This window comes from Phodopus roborovskii, unplaced genomic scaffold (genome assembly GCF_943737965.1).
Source record: "Phodopus roborovskii unplaced genomic scaffold, PHOROB, whole genome shotgun sequence".
Taxonomy (NCBI): Eukaryota; Metazoa; Chordata; class Mammalia; order Rodentia; family Cricetidae; genus Phodopus; species Phodopus roborovskii.
In genome coordinates this window covers 51,226,090-51,242,856 of record NW_026126418.1, presented here as the reverse complement: position 1 = coordinate 51,242,856, position 16,767 = coordinate 51,226,090, and the positions used below count along the sequence as shown (strand labels likewise).

Below are 16,767 nucleotides of genomic sequence, written 5' to 3'. Positions count from 1 at the left end.
ACTCTGCATATTATATTTTATTGTAGGAGTACAAATCCACTAATATTCTTGGAGTTTTTAAGCCACATTTGAAGTACTCAATTTTCAGGTCTGTGTAAGTTCTGCCACCCTGAGAAGCATGATTTGAGTGTTGTTTGCAAGCCTAAATTGTTGGGATGAGTTACTACAGAGAAGTTTGATACTTAAAAATCACTTTCAAATCTCCACACTATGCTCAAATTAGATAAAAAAGAGCTTAAGTAAAAATCAAAAAATATGTTAATTTTAAACTATTACTTAAAAACAATTTCTCCCAGAGTTAAACTATCTTTCTGTTTCTGTTTTTCTTTCTTTTCTGCTATGAACACACCCAGGAGCCATTCCATTATGCACAGTCCTCCAGTTAATCTCTGTTCAGCCTTGGGGGAAATAGGGTTGTTAGTATTTTCTCATTAATTTTACTATTCTTACCCAGCCCCTGGGTTTTACATCAAATATTCTGCAAAATGAGAAGCTAAAAACACTGCAGAATTGACTCATTTATATCTTTTCTTTCTCTTCCTCTATTAAAGAACCCAACTCTATCAAAAACAAAAACTAAAAACCCTGAACTTCAAACTTGAAGCAGAAGACCAAACTGAGTCAACTTTCAGACAGGGGAGAGAGAGAGGGGGGGAGGGGAAGGGGAAGGGGGAGGGGGAGAGGGAGAGAGAGAGAGGGAGGGGGAGAGAGAGAGAGAGAGAGAGAGAGAGAGAGAGAGAGAGAGAGAGAGAGAGAGAGAGAGAGAGAGAGAGAGAGAGAAGCAAAAATCCCCCAAACCAGCCAGGTTCCAGACTGGATCAATTTACAATAGGACTTAGTTTAGCTCCTCCTATATACCAGCCAAACACTTGTCTCTCCACATTCCTTGCCACAGCTGCATCCTTCTGAGCTACTTTGTTTGGCTAAATATAGACAAAAGAAGCAGCTTGTTAGGGCTTCAAAACTCTAAAGTGCTGGCCCCACCACTGCCCACTGAGCTGTGTCTGAGAGCACACTCACAGTCTCTCAGACTGTGTTCAAGTCTGACTGCGAATGTGAGGGTAGAAACTGCAGCAGCTCACCCCACCCACGAGTTAAACCACAGCCTCTACAGAAGGGCAGAGTTAGTCCATGACCTACAATTCTGTCTCAGAAATTAAAATGTCAAGTGGCACTAAGCCATATGCTGTCTTATCAAGAGGTGACCGTGACATTTAAAACTCACTGAGTCATCAAGTTGGTTGACCACTGACATCATTTATGCTGTTGGCACATGTGCTGTTTTTTGGTATAAAAGTTTTTTTTTTTTTAATTGGGGGGGGGTATGTAAAAATAACCCTAGTGTTTGTGTTCTTCTTCAAGTTCACCATTGGTTTCTTTCCCAAATGGCTGAAAAAAACTGAGTAGGCTTCCAAGAGAGACAGGGTCCATCTCTATGTACGTACCTTGCTTACTTGGCTGGTTACTTTCTTGGCAAATTCTACATCTGGAGGATCAGGCAGGGATGTAAACTGAGTTTGCTGTTCAGTGAGTCCTTTCTTGTAGGCAATCTGATAAAAACAATAGGCAGGAATACCCATAAGCATTTGAAAACGAACCCTGTTTTTCATGTTCCATTCATTTGTCTGCATTTTTAACAATGCCAATGTTCTCTCTCTTGGTGTTTAATTGTCGTACGCAGTCTAGCCATGACTCTTCTGGCTTGCATGCCCTGCCTCTCAGGACTGTTATTCATTTCTATTCCTTTTGAGTCTTCTCTTTTCTCAAGAATTCTTGGTCCTAGACCTGTTGCTTTGCATCTGTCTTCATGCCACCCTTGGTAAGGGCAAGTTTCCCTGTCACTAGCATCCTCAGCGCTTCACCTTGTCTTTCCCTCGTACCTACTTCACAACTTCTGGTTCTTCTAGTCTCTTGCCCAGGGTGCTGAGTGGTACCAAGGAAAATGACACACATTTACTGATGGGTCAGTGCTAACATTGTCAGTGGTGTTAAAAAGGGATTATAAACAAGGTTTATGGGAGTAAGTCTTCAAGCCAAAACACCTAATTTGAACTCTATAGGCCATCGACCCAGTTTTCTGCTCTGTGAACTGTGACTTGCCTGGGGCTGTATGTCTAACACTCTATGACTGTATGATGTCCAATTGCCACTTTGTCTTCAGAGAAACTTGAACATTCCATGATGTGTTCAGATTTTGGAAGTAGGTCTCAACTTTAACACTTGTGTAAGTCCTCAGTCAACTCGATGCTATTCTTGATTTTCTCTTTTCTAGAGAAAGGAGGGGGCTTTACACTTACAATTTATTCTTGTCCTTCTGCTCTGGCTCCAAGAAGCAGCAGCCCTCACAGGGCATGGCTCCTGAGCTCTTTGACATTCCCTCACTTGCCTTTTGTTCCAAGCTCCATCATTGTCCCTGCTATGTGTCAAAGCTTCATTTTCTCCCTCCTTACTGCTCCTTCCTTCCAGCCTATAAAAGCTTCTATCAGATTAAACCGTCTGGTATGCATCAATCATGAACCCTCTTCATCCCTTCTCTCCTTCCTTCCTGCCTTCTTGGATCTTCTAACTACAGGGAGGGGTTAGTGACTGACTCTAGCAAAAGTCTGGACCAAATGTCATCTTCCCAACTCTTCTATCACAAAACACCTTTTCTTCAACATGACAGCATTCTTATTTATAATAAAAAGGAACTGACTCATTTCAAGATCATAATCATGTTATACTTAACTGGGTCTAAGCATATCTCTGAATAACATTGACCTAGTGTCTGTAACAACAGCTTTCATGAAAATCATCAAATTAACTGTGCTATAAAAGATTTTTTTTAAAAATCACATAATATATACTAACTCCCCTGCTTAATTTAAATGCCTTAAATTAAGCTTTATTTTAGGTAAAGGGCAAGTAGAGTTTTCCAAGACTTAGGGAAAGTCCTTAGGGAGAAAGTTGCATTCAAACAGGACAAATGCTTATTAAGTATGACGGCCCGTCAAAAAGTGTCTGAGAAAACAGATCACCAAGTCCTTGTTTTCCAGGAGCCATGCTCAGAGTTCTGTCTACTTAAAATTCTGCACTCCGTATCAGTCTAAAGACATCCTTAGTCTCTGCAAACGGTTCTGCCTGTATTTAGGTAGCAGGAAAACATGATAAATAGTATTTAGGAGATGTAAATATAAGGTACAGAGAGAACAACATAAGCTCCTGGCTTGAAGGCTATGCGCCCACATAGTGGTATGTTCTACAGACAACAGCTTGCTCTGGTCTCTGGGCTAGTGACTGTAATAGCTCATATTGCTAACAATAGTATTAATAGTCACACTAGTAATGAGATACTTGGCACATACTTGGTCAGCAACAAAAATAAAAGCTATTCCCCAACTGCCAAGCCCTGTGGAGTGGAGATTTTCTCCATTGATGTAAGTTCTTTCTTGTAGTCATTATTGTGTATCTTTATTTATTTATCTATCTTTCTTATTTTACATAACAATCCCAGTTCCCTCTCCCTCCCTCCCTCCCTCCTATGTCCCCCTCCCATCCCATTCCCTCCCCACTCCACAGGGAGGATGGTGCCTTCCAGGAGGGGTCAACAAAATCTGTCAAGTCATTTGGAGTAAGTGCTGGGCCTCTATTAAGGGAGTGTCCCTCCATGGGGAATGTGTTCCCAAAGTCCTTTTGTACACTAAGGATACATCCTGGTTCCACTGTAAGAGGTCCCTTAGACTACCCAGGCCTTCAGGGGGTCTGAGTCAGTCCAATGCTGGTTTTCCAGCTATCAGTCTGGGACCCATTAACTCCCCCTTGTTTAGGTCAGCTGTCTCTGTGGGTTTCTGTACAGAACCCATTATTGTGATATCTTAAAGGCAGAGCTAACTTTAAGTGGTGTGGAGACAATTCTTAATCCTTATATCATGGGTAATGGAGGAGTTGAGAGAGACACCTCTCCCTAGGCCTACATGATATGGCATTTCCAGATTCCCCCTCAGCTTCTCTGTTCCTCATCTTGTGCTGGCTCCTTTCTAGGTGGCCTGCAGTTGAGTGTCCACATGCCCTTGACCATATACTTTTCAGTTTCCCTCATTTCTTGTCTTCAGCTATCGCCTTTATTCTGATGATTTTTAAACTTTAAATTTTTATCCTGACCTTACACCATGGCGATCTTATACTCCCAATCTCTACTTTATCCGTAGAATGTCTTGATCCAAATGTTTTCCCTATTATTTCAAGTTTCTTTCTCCACAGTGCACACATTTAAGCATCCAGACAACCTGTATGTGGCAATAAATGCTATCACTCCATTCTCTCCTTTGTCTCCAATATCCAATGTCATTAACACGTAACACTTACTATCATGGGATTCTCTCCTTTTCCTTTGCTCCACCTACACTGCTAAATTGGACTCTACGAATATTCAAGATTTCTAATTTTTTTCTTGATCCAAGTCACTATACTGAGTTCCTCCAGATTCTAGCTCATTGTTTTCCTCATTTGCAGTTCATGCTGACAAAAATGCCCACACTTTTATGTCAGGCTGACTCTTAAAGTCCTGCTCTAGCAATTTAGTAAGCACCTGGCAAATGAGGCACACCCACTTCCATTGTTCGCTAACACCCCAGACCCATGTCACTCTTTCCTTTTGATCGGGAGCTCTCTGCACCTGAAATGTGTGTGTGTGTGTGTAAGTGTGAGTGTGTGTGTGTGTGTGTCCTCATAGAAATCACTAGACAATTCTGCTTTTTATTTTTGTTTGACATATAATACTTTCATCCTGCCTGTATGATAATATTATAATAAGGGAAAAGATTAAACTTTCACATCCTGGGAAATATTCATATATATTAAACTTTCAATAAATAGCTATTTATTACTTAGACGCTTCATAAGGTATTGCCAGGCTGTCTCAGGTTTCCAGAGTCCCCAAGCAGAGGAGAGAAACATCCCACTCAGACTTGACTTAGATGGTAGGCTAGAGCTAAGTTACAGTATGTGACAGCATTTGCTTAGTAAATTTGCAAGGGGAGGGATGCCATTCCTGTGGCTGTTAAAAAAAAAAAAAAAAAAAACAAAAACCACTCCAGTGTTACAACACAACTTTAGCAGAGCCAAGGCAGAAAATGAGACATGGTTTGGTGGGAAGAATACTAGTCCTGGGATTAAAGTCTAGACTCTGCTACTACTGATGGGAACTTAGGTTCATTACATGAAGGAAGAAGAACTGGGCTAAGTTGTGTCTAATATAAAGTATAAACGATAACTAATATAAATACATATAATAAATTTGGGTTCTGGATGTAGTCCTCTGCAATAATGACATTGAATCCTTTTTTAAGGACCTAAGACCTGGCCCAGGCTTTTCCAACCCCACATTCAGATGGTACCAAGTATATTTCACTTACATCACTAAGTGCTTTCTGGGCCTGGGCGACTCTCCTCAGTTCCGGACTGTCATTATAGGGATAAAACAAACCTTTGTCTGCTTCCCAGTCTTCAGTGTACAGTTTCTAAATCAGAAAAAAAACAAAACAAAACAAAAACTCAGTGAGATAACAAACCATACTTAGAGGAAATACATAATTTGAGCTTTTTTTTTTTTTTTTTTGATGACAGAAGGCACCAAGAGCAAGGTGCAAGCCAACATCAGTGACATTCACAATTTCCCCCTTTCCATCCAATTCATACTATTTTTTTAGTAGCTTGTCTTACTTCTGAAAAAACATCTTAACTTTAGACATTGCCTTCTGTCTGTGACTTTATCTGCCTCCTGCCTAAGGAATAGGAAGTATTTTCCCCAATTTCTGTTATAAAACAAACTTCTAATTAGAGTGACAGCCAGGAGCACCCAAAGCATAACTAATTTTTTTTAACTGCTTCATCAATTCCCTCATCAGTTCTGGGTATGTCTTAATTCTCTCCATGTTATGCTCCCACACACAGGGTAGCTCAGGTTCTCCAGCGACATTCACCAATTCTGCCCAGGGGTGCCCCTCAATGGTATCTGAGGGTCCTCCTGGTCAAGTCCTAGCCCTGTACAAGTCCCAAGACTACTCCTCAAAACACGGAGAAACCATTCCAAGTTGTCAAGAGTTCAGCAACCATGGCTCTGAGTGTGCAGTGGGACATTAGAAAGAGCTAGACCTCACCTTACTGAACATGGCTGTGTTCTTAATGGCTTGGACAAGTTCAGGGGCATCAGGAGGAAGCAGGTACTTATCCTTGGTGTCTTCCCAGTTCTGCTTATATAAAACCTAGAGAGAAAACAGACAGACTGTGGCTTGATATGCCACTACAGACAGCAGGATTTGGAGAGCAGATAAACAGTGATGGTGTGGTCTCACACAAAAGCTGCTGCTGAAGGGTTACCAGGAAAACGCTGATCATGGCAACACCCTAGGACAGCTTCTAAGCAGTGAGAAGCTTTAACGGAAAAACAAATACACAAAAACAAAGCAAAAAAAAAAAAAAAAAAAAAAAAAAACACCAAAACCCTAAATTTGAAAAATAACTTATGATTCTGATTTTCAATCGATTTCTTTCAAAGGTTGCAATCAGCCAATTAATTCAATTTTCTTTTGACTTGCATGATATTTTAGAGCTCTTTTAATTAGGTGCACACATTGGAAATTTGGAAAAATTTCATACAATTGCCCACTTTATAAATTCCTTAAAAAATAGACATCGGACTACGCTCTTCGTGGTCATACCACTCCCCCCCCCCCCATGCACCATTAGAGTAGCAAATGCCTCTTCAGGCAGGTCAAGAAATCTTCATTCCAGCACTAGCCATCCATCAACAGGCCACTTCAGTCCTCTGTGAGCAGGACAGTGGCTGTCAATCCACCTCTAAGGCACAGCAAAGGGTGGTCCACATGCTGTTGAATAACCCCGTGCCACCCATAACATGGCCTCACCTTGCTGACTTGCTGCGACACTTTCTTTGCGTGTTCAATATCTTTTGCTTTTTCATCCACATGACAGATAGTTTTAGCAACATCTCCATCCATTCGATACTTAACCTGCAGAAACAACACATGCCTGAAGTTCATGACAAGCACAGACACAATCTAAGCCTGTTGTAACTCCATGACTGTATGTCTGCATCACAAGCATTTTAGCTAGGAAGATCCACAGAGCACCTGCATGTACTATGTGTCTACTCTGTTGGCTGAATTTCTAGCCTGAGGCTTCTCAGACTCACTATATTCCATGTGGAGGAGTCCCATGAGTTGGAACATAGTTAGAAAATAGTATCCTCTTTGATAGCTAAACCAAGCTTTTCAAAGTCTCTCTGGGTTCATTTGTAGCAAACATGGTTCATGGCTAATGCCATCTTTAGATGTCTGAATTTGCGCAGAGTAATTTGAGCCCCCCCCCCACTTACACCTCTATGCTTAGAGCCCTAGGACCCTAGAACTAGGCATGTACTTATTGCCTTTTCAAAACAGAATTTCTCTGTGTAACAGCCCTAGCTGTCCTGGAACTCACTTTGTAGACCAGGATAGCCTCAAACTCACAGAGATATGCCTTCTTCTGCCTCTCCAGTGCATGTTTTCACAATACCTCTCTCTATTACTTTAGGAATAAGACCTACCTCACTGAGTTGATCCTGTACTTTCTTGATTCTGCGAAGTTCTGGAGTATCACTTGTGATAGCATATGGCTGTCCCTTTGCTTTCTCATAGTTCTCTTTGTATTTATTCTGAAAAGAATACCATATTATTAGTCTGGAATATGACCAGACAGCAGCAGAGAGTTCAAACAACACACATATCACCACCCAGTTTTTCTTTAAACCTCCAAGTAATAACAATTATCAGTTGCATCTGCTTTCATTATACCCCATACCTTCTCAGCAAAAACTAAAATAGATTTGTTAATTGTTCCTCCTCACATGCTAGGATCCTGGAGACTTGTTACAGACAATTGTCTTGGATATGCCCTAAAATAATTCGCTTGATGTTTTTTTTTTTTTTTTTTTGGTTGCACACATATACAGAATCCTGAATGTCAATTATTCTAGAAAATGAGTTAATTCTGAAAAGATTTAATTGCAAACACAATGCAAAAGTACTCAGTTCAGAAGCTGCAGCTGAGCTGCAGTGGTTACCCAGCTGTGATGCCAGCTGAATTAATAGGAAACTTGAATCATGGAATATTTTATAACAGTATGCAAATTTATTATTTCTGCCTGCTATACAATGGATCCTTGCGTTAGTAATAATAGGCATCATTCATAACTATCAAGGCCTTAAAGAATATTCGTGAGTAGTTAACAATCTAAATTACACTGCTGATTTAGACACTAACCACTGGCAAGCTTGGGGAAGAGGGGTGCCAACATCCAACATTCCACTCAGAATATCAGAAATTCTAGGTTCATAATGTCTGAATTAATGAGATCACATGGCAATAAATTAATGAGATAATTTTGCCTTTATTGAATGCTCTAGTGAGAAGGAGGCAAGAAAGTCTTGTTTAGAATCCTACATGTTAGATCATTCAAGGATCCAAATTAGAAATTTACTCCATAATCTCTAGGAGTTAACACCACCAAAATTGCATCTTTAGAGGTCAACCCCACATGGAAATTTTAGGCAACAGTTTTAGCCCCCCCCCCAAAGCAATGTCCCCCTGAACTGTAACTATGTATCTCTTCAAGCCTCTGGAAAACATGTAATCAAGCTACCTGGACAGAACTCAGCCTACCATGGAAATCAACACATCAGCTCTACTGAAATAGATAGCTCTCTGGAAGTCATGGGACACTAAGAAGCAGAGAACGTTGACTCTTCAATCATTCTCCATCTAAGGTGTGGTTGAGAACACCTGGGCAGCTTTTAAAACTCCATTAGCACAGGCCCAAGCCTCGGACCAGTGAAACAAGAATGCCTTGAGTACTAGTAGGTTAAATACTGTAGGAGATGACACTGTATAGCTGTGTTAAAACCCATGGCTCTGGGCTCCTCTCAAACATCCTGTTCCTCAGTCTCAAATGAGTTTAGCCTGAGCTTGGTTTTCTGAATTACAAGGTCTTCACTGGTTACCACTTATCTTTTATCCTGCTGGCTCCTATATGAGGCTGTTCCCCTCAAGCACAGTTTAACTATGTGTCTTAGCTTCTGTGAACAGACTTTCAGTAAAGAATTAAAATATTCATGTTTGTGTTTTCATTGCTCTGGATTGGCTATGCAGTAGGTGTTTGATAATCTGACTTCTGAATGTATTTCAGTAACAACAAGGGCTTGTCCCAGTGCTGCAATGGCATGGATGAATTAGTCAAAAATTCCACAGTCACACATGAAAGACACACTTCTACAAAATATTTGTGTTTCCTACAAGATTGAGAAACAAAATTAGCCAGCACCTCAGAGCTGGTTAAGATCAGCAACATCTCAATCATATAGCCAGCATAAGAAGTGATGCTCAATACTTACCGGGCTAAAAAGGTCCTGCATTTTCTGACTGTGCTTAATGTAGGGGGTCATGAACTTGGAAGAGTCCACCTTCTTCCGGACGACCTTCTTCCGCTCCATCGGTTTTTCTGGTTGTGGCTGTACCAGCACTGGTGTGGAACTTTCCGATTGCCCATAGTCAGATGTCCTTGTCGTCGTAGTTTCATAGACTTCTGTAATTGTCTGAAAATGAAATGCATCTATGAAGTAAGCCCTAATACCATGACCTTGGTGTATACCATTCTAACACTGACCTTCCTGGTGTTCCTTTTCCATTTACAAAGCCAGCCAAAACACGAAGATGCATATTACATCTGTCCATCCATATGAAGACATGTAACATACATCAACCTGGATACTGATTGTGTAAACTGTATTTTCAGAGAGCTAATCAAATACCTTAAGGGAGTATTACAGAAACATATATAAGATAGTCTTAATCATGTCTTCTTAAGTGAGGGTTAGGCCATAGCTCAGTGGTAGAGCACTTAGTTAGCTTAGCATATACAAGGCTCTATGTTCAACCACCAGCACCATTAAAAGAAGAAAAAAAAAAAAAAAGGAATCTTTTCAAGTTGTCTAGATCAAAAGAAAGCAAAAGAGATTGAGTAATTAAAAATAAAGCTTAAATTCTTGATATTCTTTTAAGGAATAAGAAAGAACAGTTGCATTTTCTATAGGCATTAGTCATTCTGTAGGATGAGACAAAACAAAAAACAAAACAAAAAAACAAAACTAATCATATCAATATACTAAGTATTAGTCTTTTGACTTAATTCATTCCTGTGAGCTAGATTGCCCTTCACACTTGGGGACAAGGACAATGCCAACATAGTGGGCAATTGTCCTCTGAACAGTGTTGTCTATGCAGTAGGTGGTAAACCATTGTTTCTTACAGCAGGCTATAGTGGAAAAACTAAGATTCAAAGTTTGAACGTAGTCCAAGGTTAGAAACATGGTAGATACACAAGGAAAGAAAAGCCGCAGAGGCTCCGATGTACTAAGATCATGCCCTTCAAGGCAAAGATTCTGGTCCTAAGGGCAGAATTCTAGCATCAGTGTGGGAAAGAGAAACATGCTGAGGCAACTGTAAGCCTTACAGTTCCCCCGGTAACTGACTGCACTCCATCTACTACTACTACTAAAGAATAACTAACCATGAGAAGCTAATCAAACCACCAGGCTAGTTTTTAATCCAGCCACAGGCTCTTGGAGCAAACTTCAGTTTGCCACTTTTACCAGTATTAGTCAGGCGCAAAGAGAAATAACTCCACACAGAAAATAAAGCACGTAGCTGGAGGATCCCCAAATTGGAATTGTTACAAAACTGCTTTCTCTAGGAATTCCTGAAGTAGCATGTCACTAAGTCACTGGGAGCAGTAACCCTGATGGGAGAGACCCTACCTTACAAGTTACAGCTCTATGCACTAAAATGCTAGATTGTGCTAATCAGAAGCCTGAGGTATTCTCATGTGGCAGTCTAGGAGAGAGGCAGCCACTAATATGACCTTCATTCATATCATATATGTGTGTGTGTGTGTGTGTGTGTGTGTGTGTGTGTGTGTGTGTGTAAGCCACATGGGCAGCAGGGAAATGTCCCATGCCATCTTGGAGAAGTAGAACATAAAAACAGTGAATCAGTCTGTCAAATGTGGGGTCTTTTACCACCAGCTTCTGGGCACAGGGAGGCAAGGGAGCCTCCTAAGTGAGCTCGCTTCAGCTATCTTTCTGGATCCTGGAGTATGAGAGGGTAAAAAGGGTCTTCTCTAATGAGAACCAGGTGGGGCCAGAGTCTTACCTCTCCTGGCACCTCTTCATAAACTGTTTCCTCCGTATAGTACTGTAAACAGAGCACAGGAGTGTCAATGTGACAAACAGAACAGCTGATAGCCAACCCACCCCCTTCCCTACCTCCCCTCACTCCCCTACCCACTTCCACTGAACCTGGCTTCCCTGGCTGAGGTGGCATGGACTATCTATCTACAGGGAGGAAGGAGGTAAGGGCCTTTTCACATTCTAGAAGGCTGAGGAAGCTAAAGTGGACATGTCAGATCTAAGAAAAAGATGCAAATTTCCAGGAAGGGGAGGGGTCTGAGGTGCCTCTTAGCACTGGAAGCCATTTTCCTAGGACAAGAAACATTTGTCCCTTATAATTTTTGTCCTAGTTTGCCTTCTGTTGCTGCGGTAAACATCTAACTAAAAGCAACTTAGGGAGGAAAGGATGTATTTGGCTTACATGTCCCATGACAGTCCATCCTGGAGGGAAATTGGGGCAGGAAGTTAAGCAGGAGCAGAAACAAGCACAATGGAGGAAGGCTGTTCACTGTCATGATCTCATGATCTCTTGGACTGTTTTCTTTTATAACTCAGGACCACCTGCCTAGGACTGGCTCTGCCACATCAATCATTAATCAAGAAAATGCCCTGAGGACTTGACTCCCAAATAACCTGATGAAGGCAATTCCTCAGTTGAGGTTCCCTCTTCCCAAGTGGCTCTATTTTGCTGACAAAAACTAACCACCCTAATATTTGAGAGAATCTGCTTAGAGGTGAACACAGTAATAATCTCTCAAGGGTACTGTATGTGCAAAGAAAAACTATGATTGGACTCACTGTTTACTAATTATAAAACAAAACAGAAGCCCATTGTGAGCAAAGTTTCAATAATAACAGTCACATCTCCCCCGGACTACTAAGAGCCCTCTGAAGTGATGGCTGCCCCCTTTAGTAAAGTATAGCCTACACCCAGTTTGGCACTTGCCTGCCTGCCTGCCTCTACTGCAGCACTGGGGGAATCTTAGCTGTGGGAAGGAAGGAGGGGTACTAAGGTGACAGTTCATGAAGGTCATGGGAAGGAAGGGGAAAGGAGAGGCCCCTTGGAGGATGCAGGAAAGTGAGTTTACCACTGGGCCTGAAGCCTGGATCCAAAACCCACTCTGGTTTTGTTCTTTGACATCACGAGCAATAAATAGATACAGAGAGGACTGGCTGACATTTTGTCTCTGATGCCTAAGGAGAGTGGAATCCTGTCCCAGCCTCACCCAGCTTTGCTGGGCAAGCAGAGGGAATGGCTTCTGCAGGTCAGCATACACAAGAGAGGGATAAAAAGGAAGCACTTGGCTCATTTTTTTCATGCAAAAAGAAGCACGGAATTTTACACTTCTTTTCTTTTACGCTGACACTGAAGCATGGGGGACAGGGAAGGGTCCACGGATGCAAAATTCTCTTCAGTGCCCTACTCCCTTTTGCCTTTGGTTCAGTAAGCTCTCATTGCCACAGGCCATCTAGTCTAGTCACCATAGTTATAACCATATAAAGCTCGCTTAATGTCCCTTAAGCTTGTACTTATTTTCCATTTAAAATGTAATTTTTGTGTGTATCTGTCTTTACACATAGCAATAGGCACCACATGCTCTCTCAGGACAAAGGAGGGTTCCTTTACCCCTGTGATTTCAGCACAGAGCAAAGGCCATCCAGACACTTTAAGAAATATTGTTTGACACCGAGGGCAAACAGAGCCACTCCCCTTGTCACACAGAGCCTGAGGAGCCTGCAAAGAAATATTGAGCTACAATGAATGATTCCCATCAATTTCAGATCTTCTTAGCATCCCAAAAGAAGCAGATTTTTTAGGCAACACGGTTTCACCTTTACTGGATCTCACAATTGGGAGACTGATTGTCGAAAAAAAGCTCACAAAAAATGCAACTTTGACCAAGTGTTTGACATTAACTTGAATGCTAAATCCTATTTTTTTTAAAGAGGTATGCTGCTAATTAGGCAGTAGATTATTGCTTCTTTCTCCTTCATTTCTGTTTGTGCCAGCAAAATTTTATTTCTGGTATCCAAGATCCCTAAGAGATATTTAGGCTGGTTATTGTTTTTGAGCCACTTCTATTGAATCTGCCACCTCCCCATTCTTGTGATCTTTTCTGAGACCAAAGATATGAGGGTTCAATACTTCCCGAAAGGCACCTGCTGGTCAGACCAGAAGCAGTAATGGGAACAAAATGGCAAGGAGGGAATGCCTAAAATGGCCCCTTCCACTTCTGACTCAATCAAGGCCAACACTAAGCACAAAGACCAAGATCACATGGGCATTTAAGAAAAGCAAGGGGTAGTTTAAATGCAGGCTTGGAAATGTTCCTTTTATTGTCACAATAAGAAAGAAATTAATCATAATTACAACATAATTTATAGTGTGTTTAATAGGGAGGGTTCTGGCTTTTAGGAATTTACATTAAAAAGTTCATTAGTGATGGTACTATCCATGAGAAGATGTAGCCACCAGCATATAAGCCAGAGAGATGAAATGCTACATCTGCTAGATATATTCTAGTTTTTATATGCTTCGGCAATAAAGGTAATTTTATTTAGTGAATAAAAATTTGTCTTTGCTTACATAAAGACTGATTAGCAAGGGCAAATTTTGGCACCTTTATTTGAATTTTTTGGGGGGGCAGGCATTAAAAATGAACAAAGATTTCCATCCATTTAGATCATCGTTAGTTGAAACTTTCTAGGCATTTTTAGTTTCATAGCAACCTATTCACAGATTAGCTGTTCTAGAACATAAAGCTAAAGGCAAGATCTGATAAGGAAAAGTAATATGGATATTACAACAATGTGATACAAATGTGACACACACAATTCTGTAAAACTACCAGGTGGCCACCGATGACGGGAGGTGGGGATTGGGGGGTGGAAGCAGAGGGGATGTTTTCAAGACAGCCACTGTGGTCTTCAAAAGCTAGTCTTGTTTATTTTCTTAAATATGATGGGGTTGGTGGTAACTAACTCCAGCTGTTGCTGTGACCTTCCTGAGTGCATACATGGGTCTATGAGGGCAGACACACATGTGCACACACCTGGCTCATAGTGGCTGTCCCTGTGTGTAACACAAACCCCCTATGCAATTCAATTAGTTGAAGCAGAACAAGAAGTTGCCCATTCCCACTCTGCTGGTACAGATGCTGGGAAACATGCACAGGGCATTGGGAAGTGGAAAAGCAATCAGTTTCAAAAGACAAAACCGACCTGCTTTTGTTTGTTTATTGTTGTTCATTTGTAAGGGTTGTTTGTTTGCTTGTTTGTTTTTTGAGCATTTTAGAAAAAGTAAAACTGGAAAGTAATGACATTTCCTTTCACTTCTAGGCCTTACATACTTCCTGTGAAACTGAATGTAAAACACACCTTTCTTGTATTTTAATGGTGACTGTTCACGAAGTTATAATTGATGTGTTTTTTCAAATGACTGATTCAGCCACTGGCTCCGGCTGTCACTATGTATGCTTTGCTCCCTTCTTACCTCGATCACCTCTTCATATTCTTCCTCATCCGCCATTTTCCCAGAGTAGTAGTGGTACCTACAAACTTTCCATATTCCACACAAATGAAAATATATTAGCATTTTCTTAGGACACCATAAAAGGGTTTTAAAATCAAGCCAGGCAACACCATTATATATATTTGTGGGTTATGGGGTATTCAACCAGACTACAAATGAAGACTTTCATTTTCCCCTCCCGACTCCCCCAGTGATGTGCTGAGCACTGCTACCCATACAGGCTTCACTCAGTTCAAGTTTTAAAAGGGAGTGAGGCAGGTTGGACTCAAAAGATAGAACTGAAATGATCAAACATCTAGAGGGAAGATTATTTTCAAGCAAAATTTTTAGCAAAAGGAGAGTTAGTATTTGGAATTTTGCCTCAGAAACCCTAAACTCTAGGAAGACTAACTTAGTATATCCTGCCCCGATCTAGAATGCTGTATGCAGTATTATCTTATATTATTAACATGTAGAATAAATATGTCCATAAAATTTAAAATAAAAAGTAGAAACCTCAAGACAATGGGGTTATTTTCTTTGGAAGACCATTGGTTTCCGTTTATATTTTTTCCGTTCTGTAGCTCACGTTGAAGCCTGAAAAATATGAAAAAAAATTAAAACATTGGTTGAAGTATGTGTAAGCTTATCAGTCTTTGGCCTACATTTCTAATTCAGGAACTAGGGAAAGGCTGAAGGCCCTTCGGCCTGATGCCAGAGTGGCCGCTCCATACAAGCTGGATGATGTCTGAGAGCAGCTGTCCCTCTCCCAGAGACACTTGACTGTAAACCAATACCCTGGGTGGCTGGTTTTGTTAAGCTAGCCAAACTGCTGGTCCTTTTGAGGCAAAGGAAGCTCTGTAGGGTGAGATAAATATAGGCACACTGACCATAGGGCCTATTTCATAGGAATACATTTAGGACAAAAATGAAAAAGAAAATTGGTGTTAGGCAACAAATTTGGTTCAGCAATAACTGGCAAGGGCAGGAATCAGTCTAATTTACACTCTCCATGTCAGAGATGACTAATAGGATCTTCCTAGCCTTGTCTCATCCCTGTTTTCCCCAGTTAGGTACTCAAAACTCTGGAAAATCAATTCAAGGGGAGTCGTGGAACATACTCCCAGGAGAACATTCTAGAAGAAGACATAAATGGGCCTTACCTTTGAGCTATGCGAATAACTCTGGCCAGCAGCAAATCCTCTCCCAGCTCTCCCCTCCTGAGAAGCCCAGGCAAAAGCCACCCCAGTGCCTGGAGCTCCCAACTTATCATGTGGTAGGAGCAGCCAATCAGATCTCAAGTTGCTCAAATTTCAGAAGCTAAATATACTGGGTGATCTTCTGCAAACCACCTGTTCATCAATTCTGCTAAAGGATAAAGGGTAACAAACTGCTAGCTTAGAACTATTCAAATGTGATGGAATTTTTCCTAACCACCCATCTGAGAGTCAAGTTCAGGCTTAATTTACTGTTTTATGAAGCCTTGTTCAGTATCCCACTGGTGCAAAATGATTTAGACTTGGAACTAAGAGGGATTTGAGGGCTTTGACTATTCTGTTTCTGATTTTATACTATCTGCTCTTTCCAGAAGTCCATAGGATTCCTTTGGAATGCTCACTTTGGAGAGACAGGCACATCACTGGCGTAGCCATATGAAAAACTAAGGAGTACAATCCAGAAATCATCAGGCTGTCAGAAACAATGGGATTTTTTTTAATGTAATGCAATTATAGGTTACAATATTTGGTTGTAACACTGGATGAGATATTCACAAGTGTAATCAGAGTTTGACCTCATTGATTTCCTGGTTCTAAGGTAGTGGACATGGCCAGTGACATCCAACTTCTCACAGTTGCCCAGCTGCCGGGGATACAAGGCTTCACCTCTCCATGGTAACTGAATTGCTGATTTCCTATTGATTCCCATCTCCTGGAAGCAAAGCATGGATTCTGGCCCCATAAGCTTCAGTTATGATCAGGAAATGCAGATCAACTG

General features: G+C 41.1%; 1 protein-coding gene across 1 annotated transcript in view; it reads right to left on the bottom strand.

Moving 5' to 3' along the window:
- Neb (nebulin) overlaps window positions 1-11,415 on the bottom strand; it is a 178,569-nt gene extending 167,154 nt beyond the window's left edge. The window contains exons 1-8 of the mRNA XM_051183847.1: window positions 11,380-11,415; window positions 11,245-11,286; window positions 9,429-9,629; window positions 7,586-7,693; window positions 6,906-7,010; window positions 6,138-6,242; window positions 5,394-5,498; window positions 1,446-1,550 (exon numbers count right to left, since the gene is read on the bottom strand). Coding sequence (XP_051039804.1) covers window positions 1,446-1,550; window positions 5,394-5,498; window positions 6,138-6,242; window positions 6,906-7,010; window positions 7,586-7,693; window positions 9,429-9,629; window positions 11,245-11,286; window positions 11,380-11,415 — 807 coding nt within the window. The remainder of the gene's footprint in view (window positions 1-1,445; window positions 1,551-5,393; window positions 5,499-6,137; window positions 6,243-6,905; window positions 7,011-7,585; window positions 7,694-9,428; window positions 9,630-11,244; window positions 11,287-11,379) is intronic.
- Between the last annotated feature and the right edge of the window lie 5,352 nt (window positions 11,416-16,767).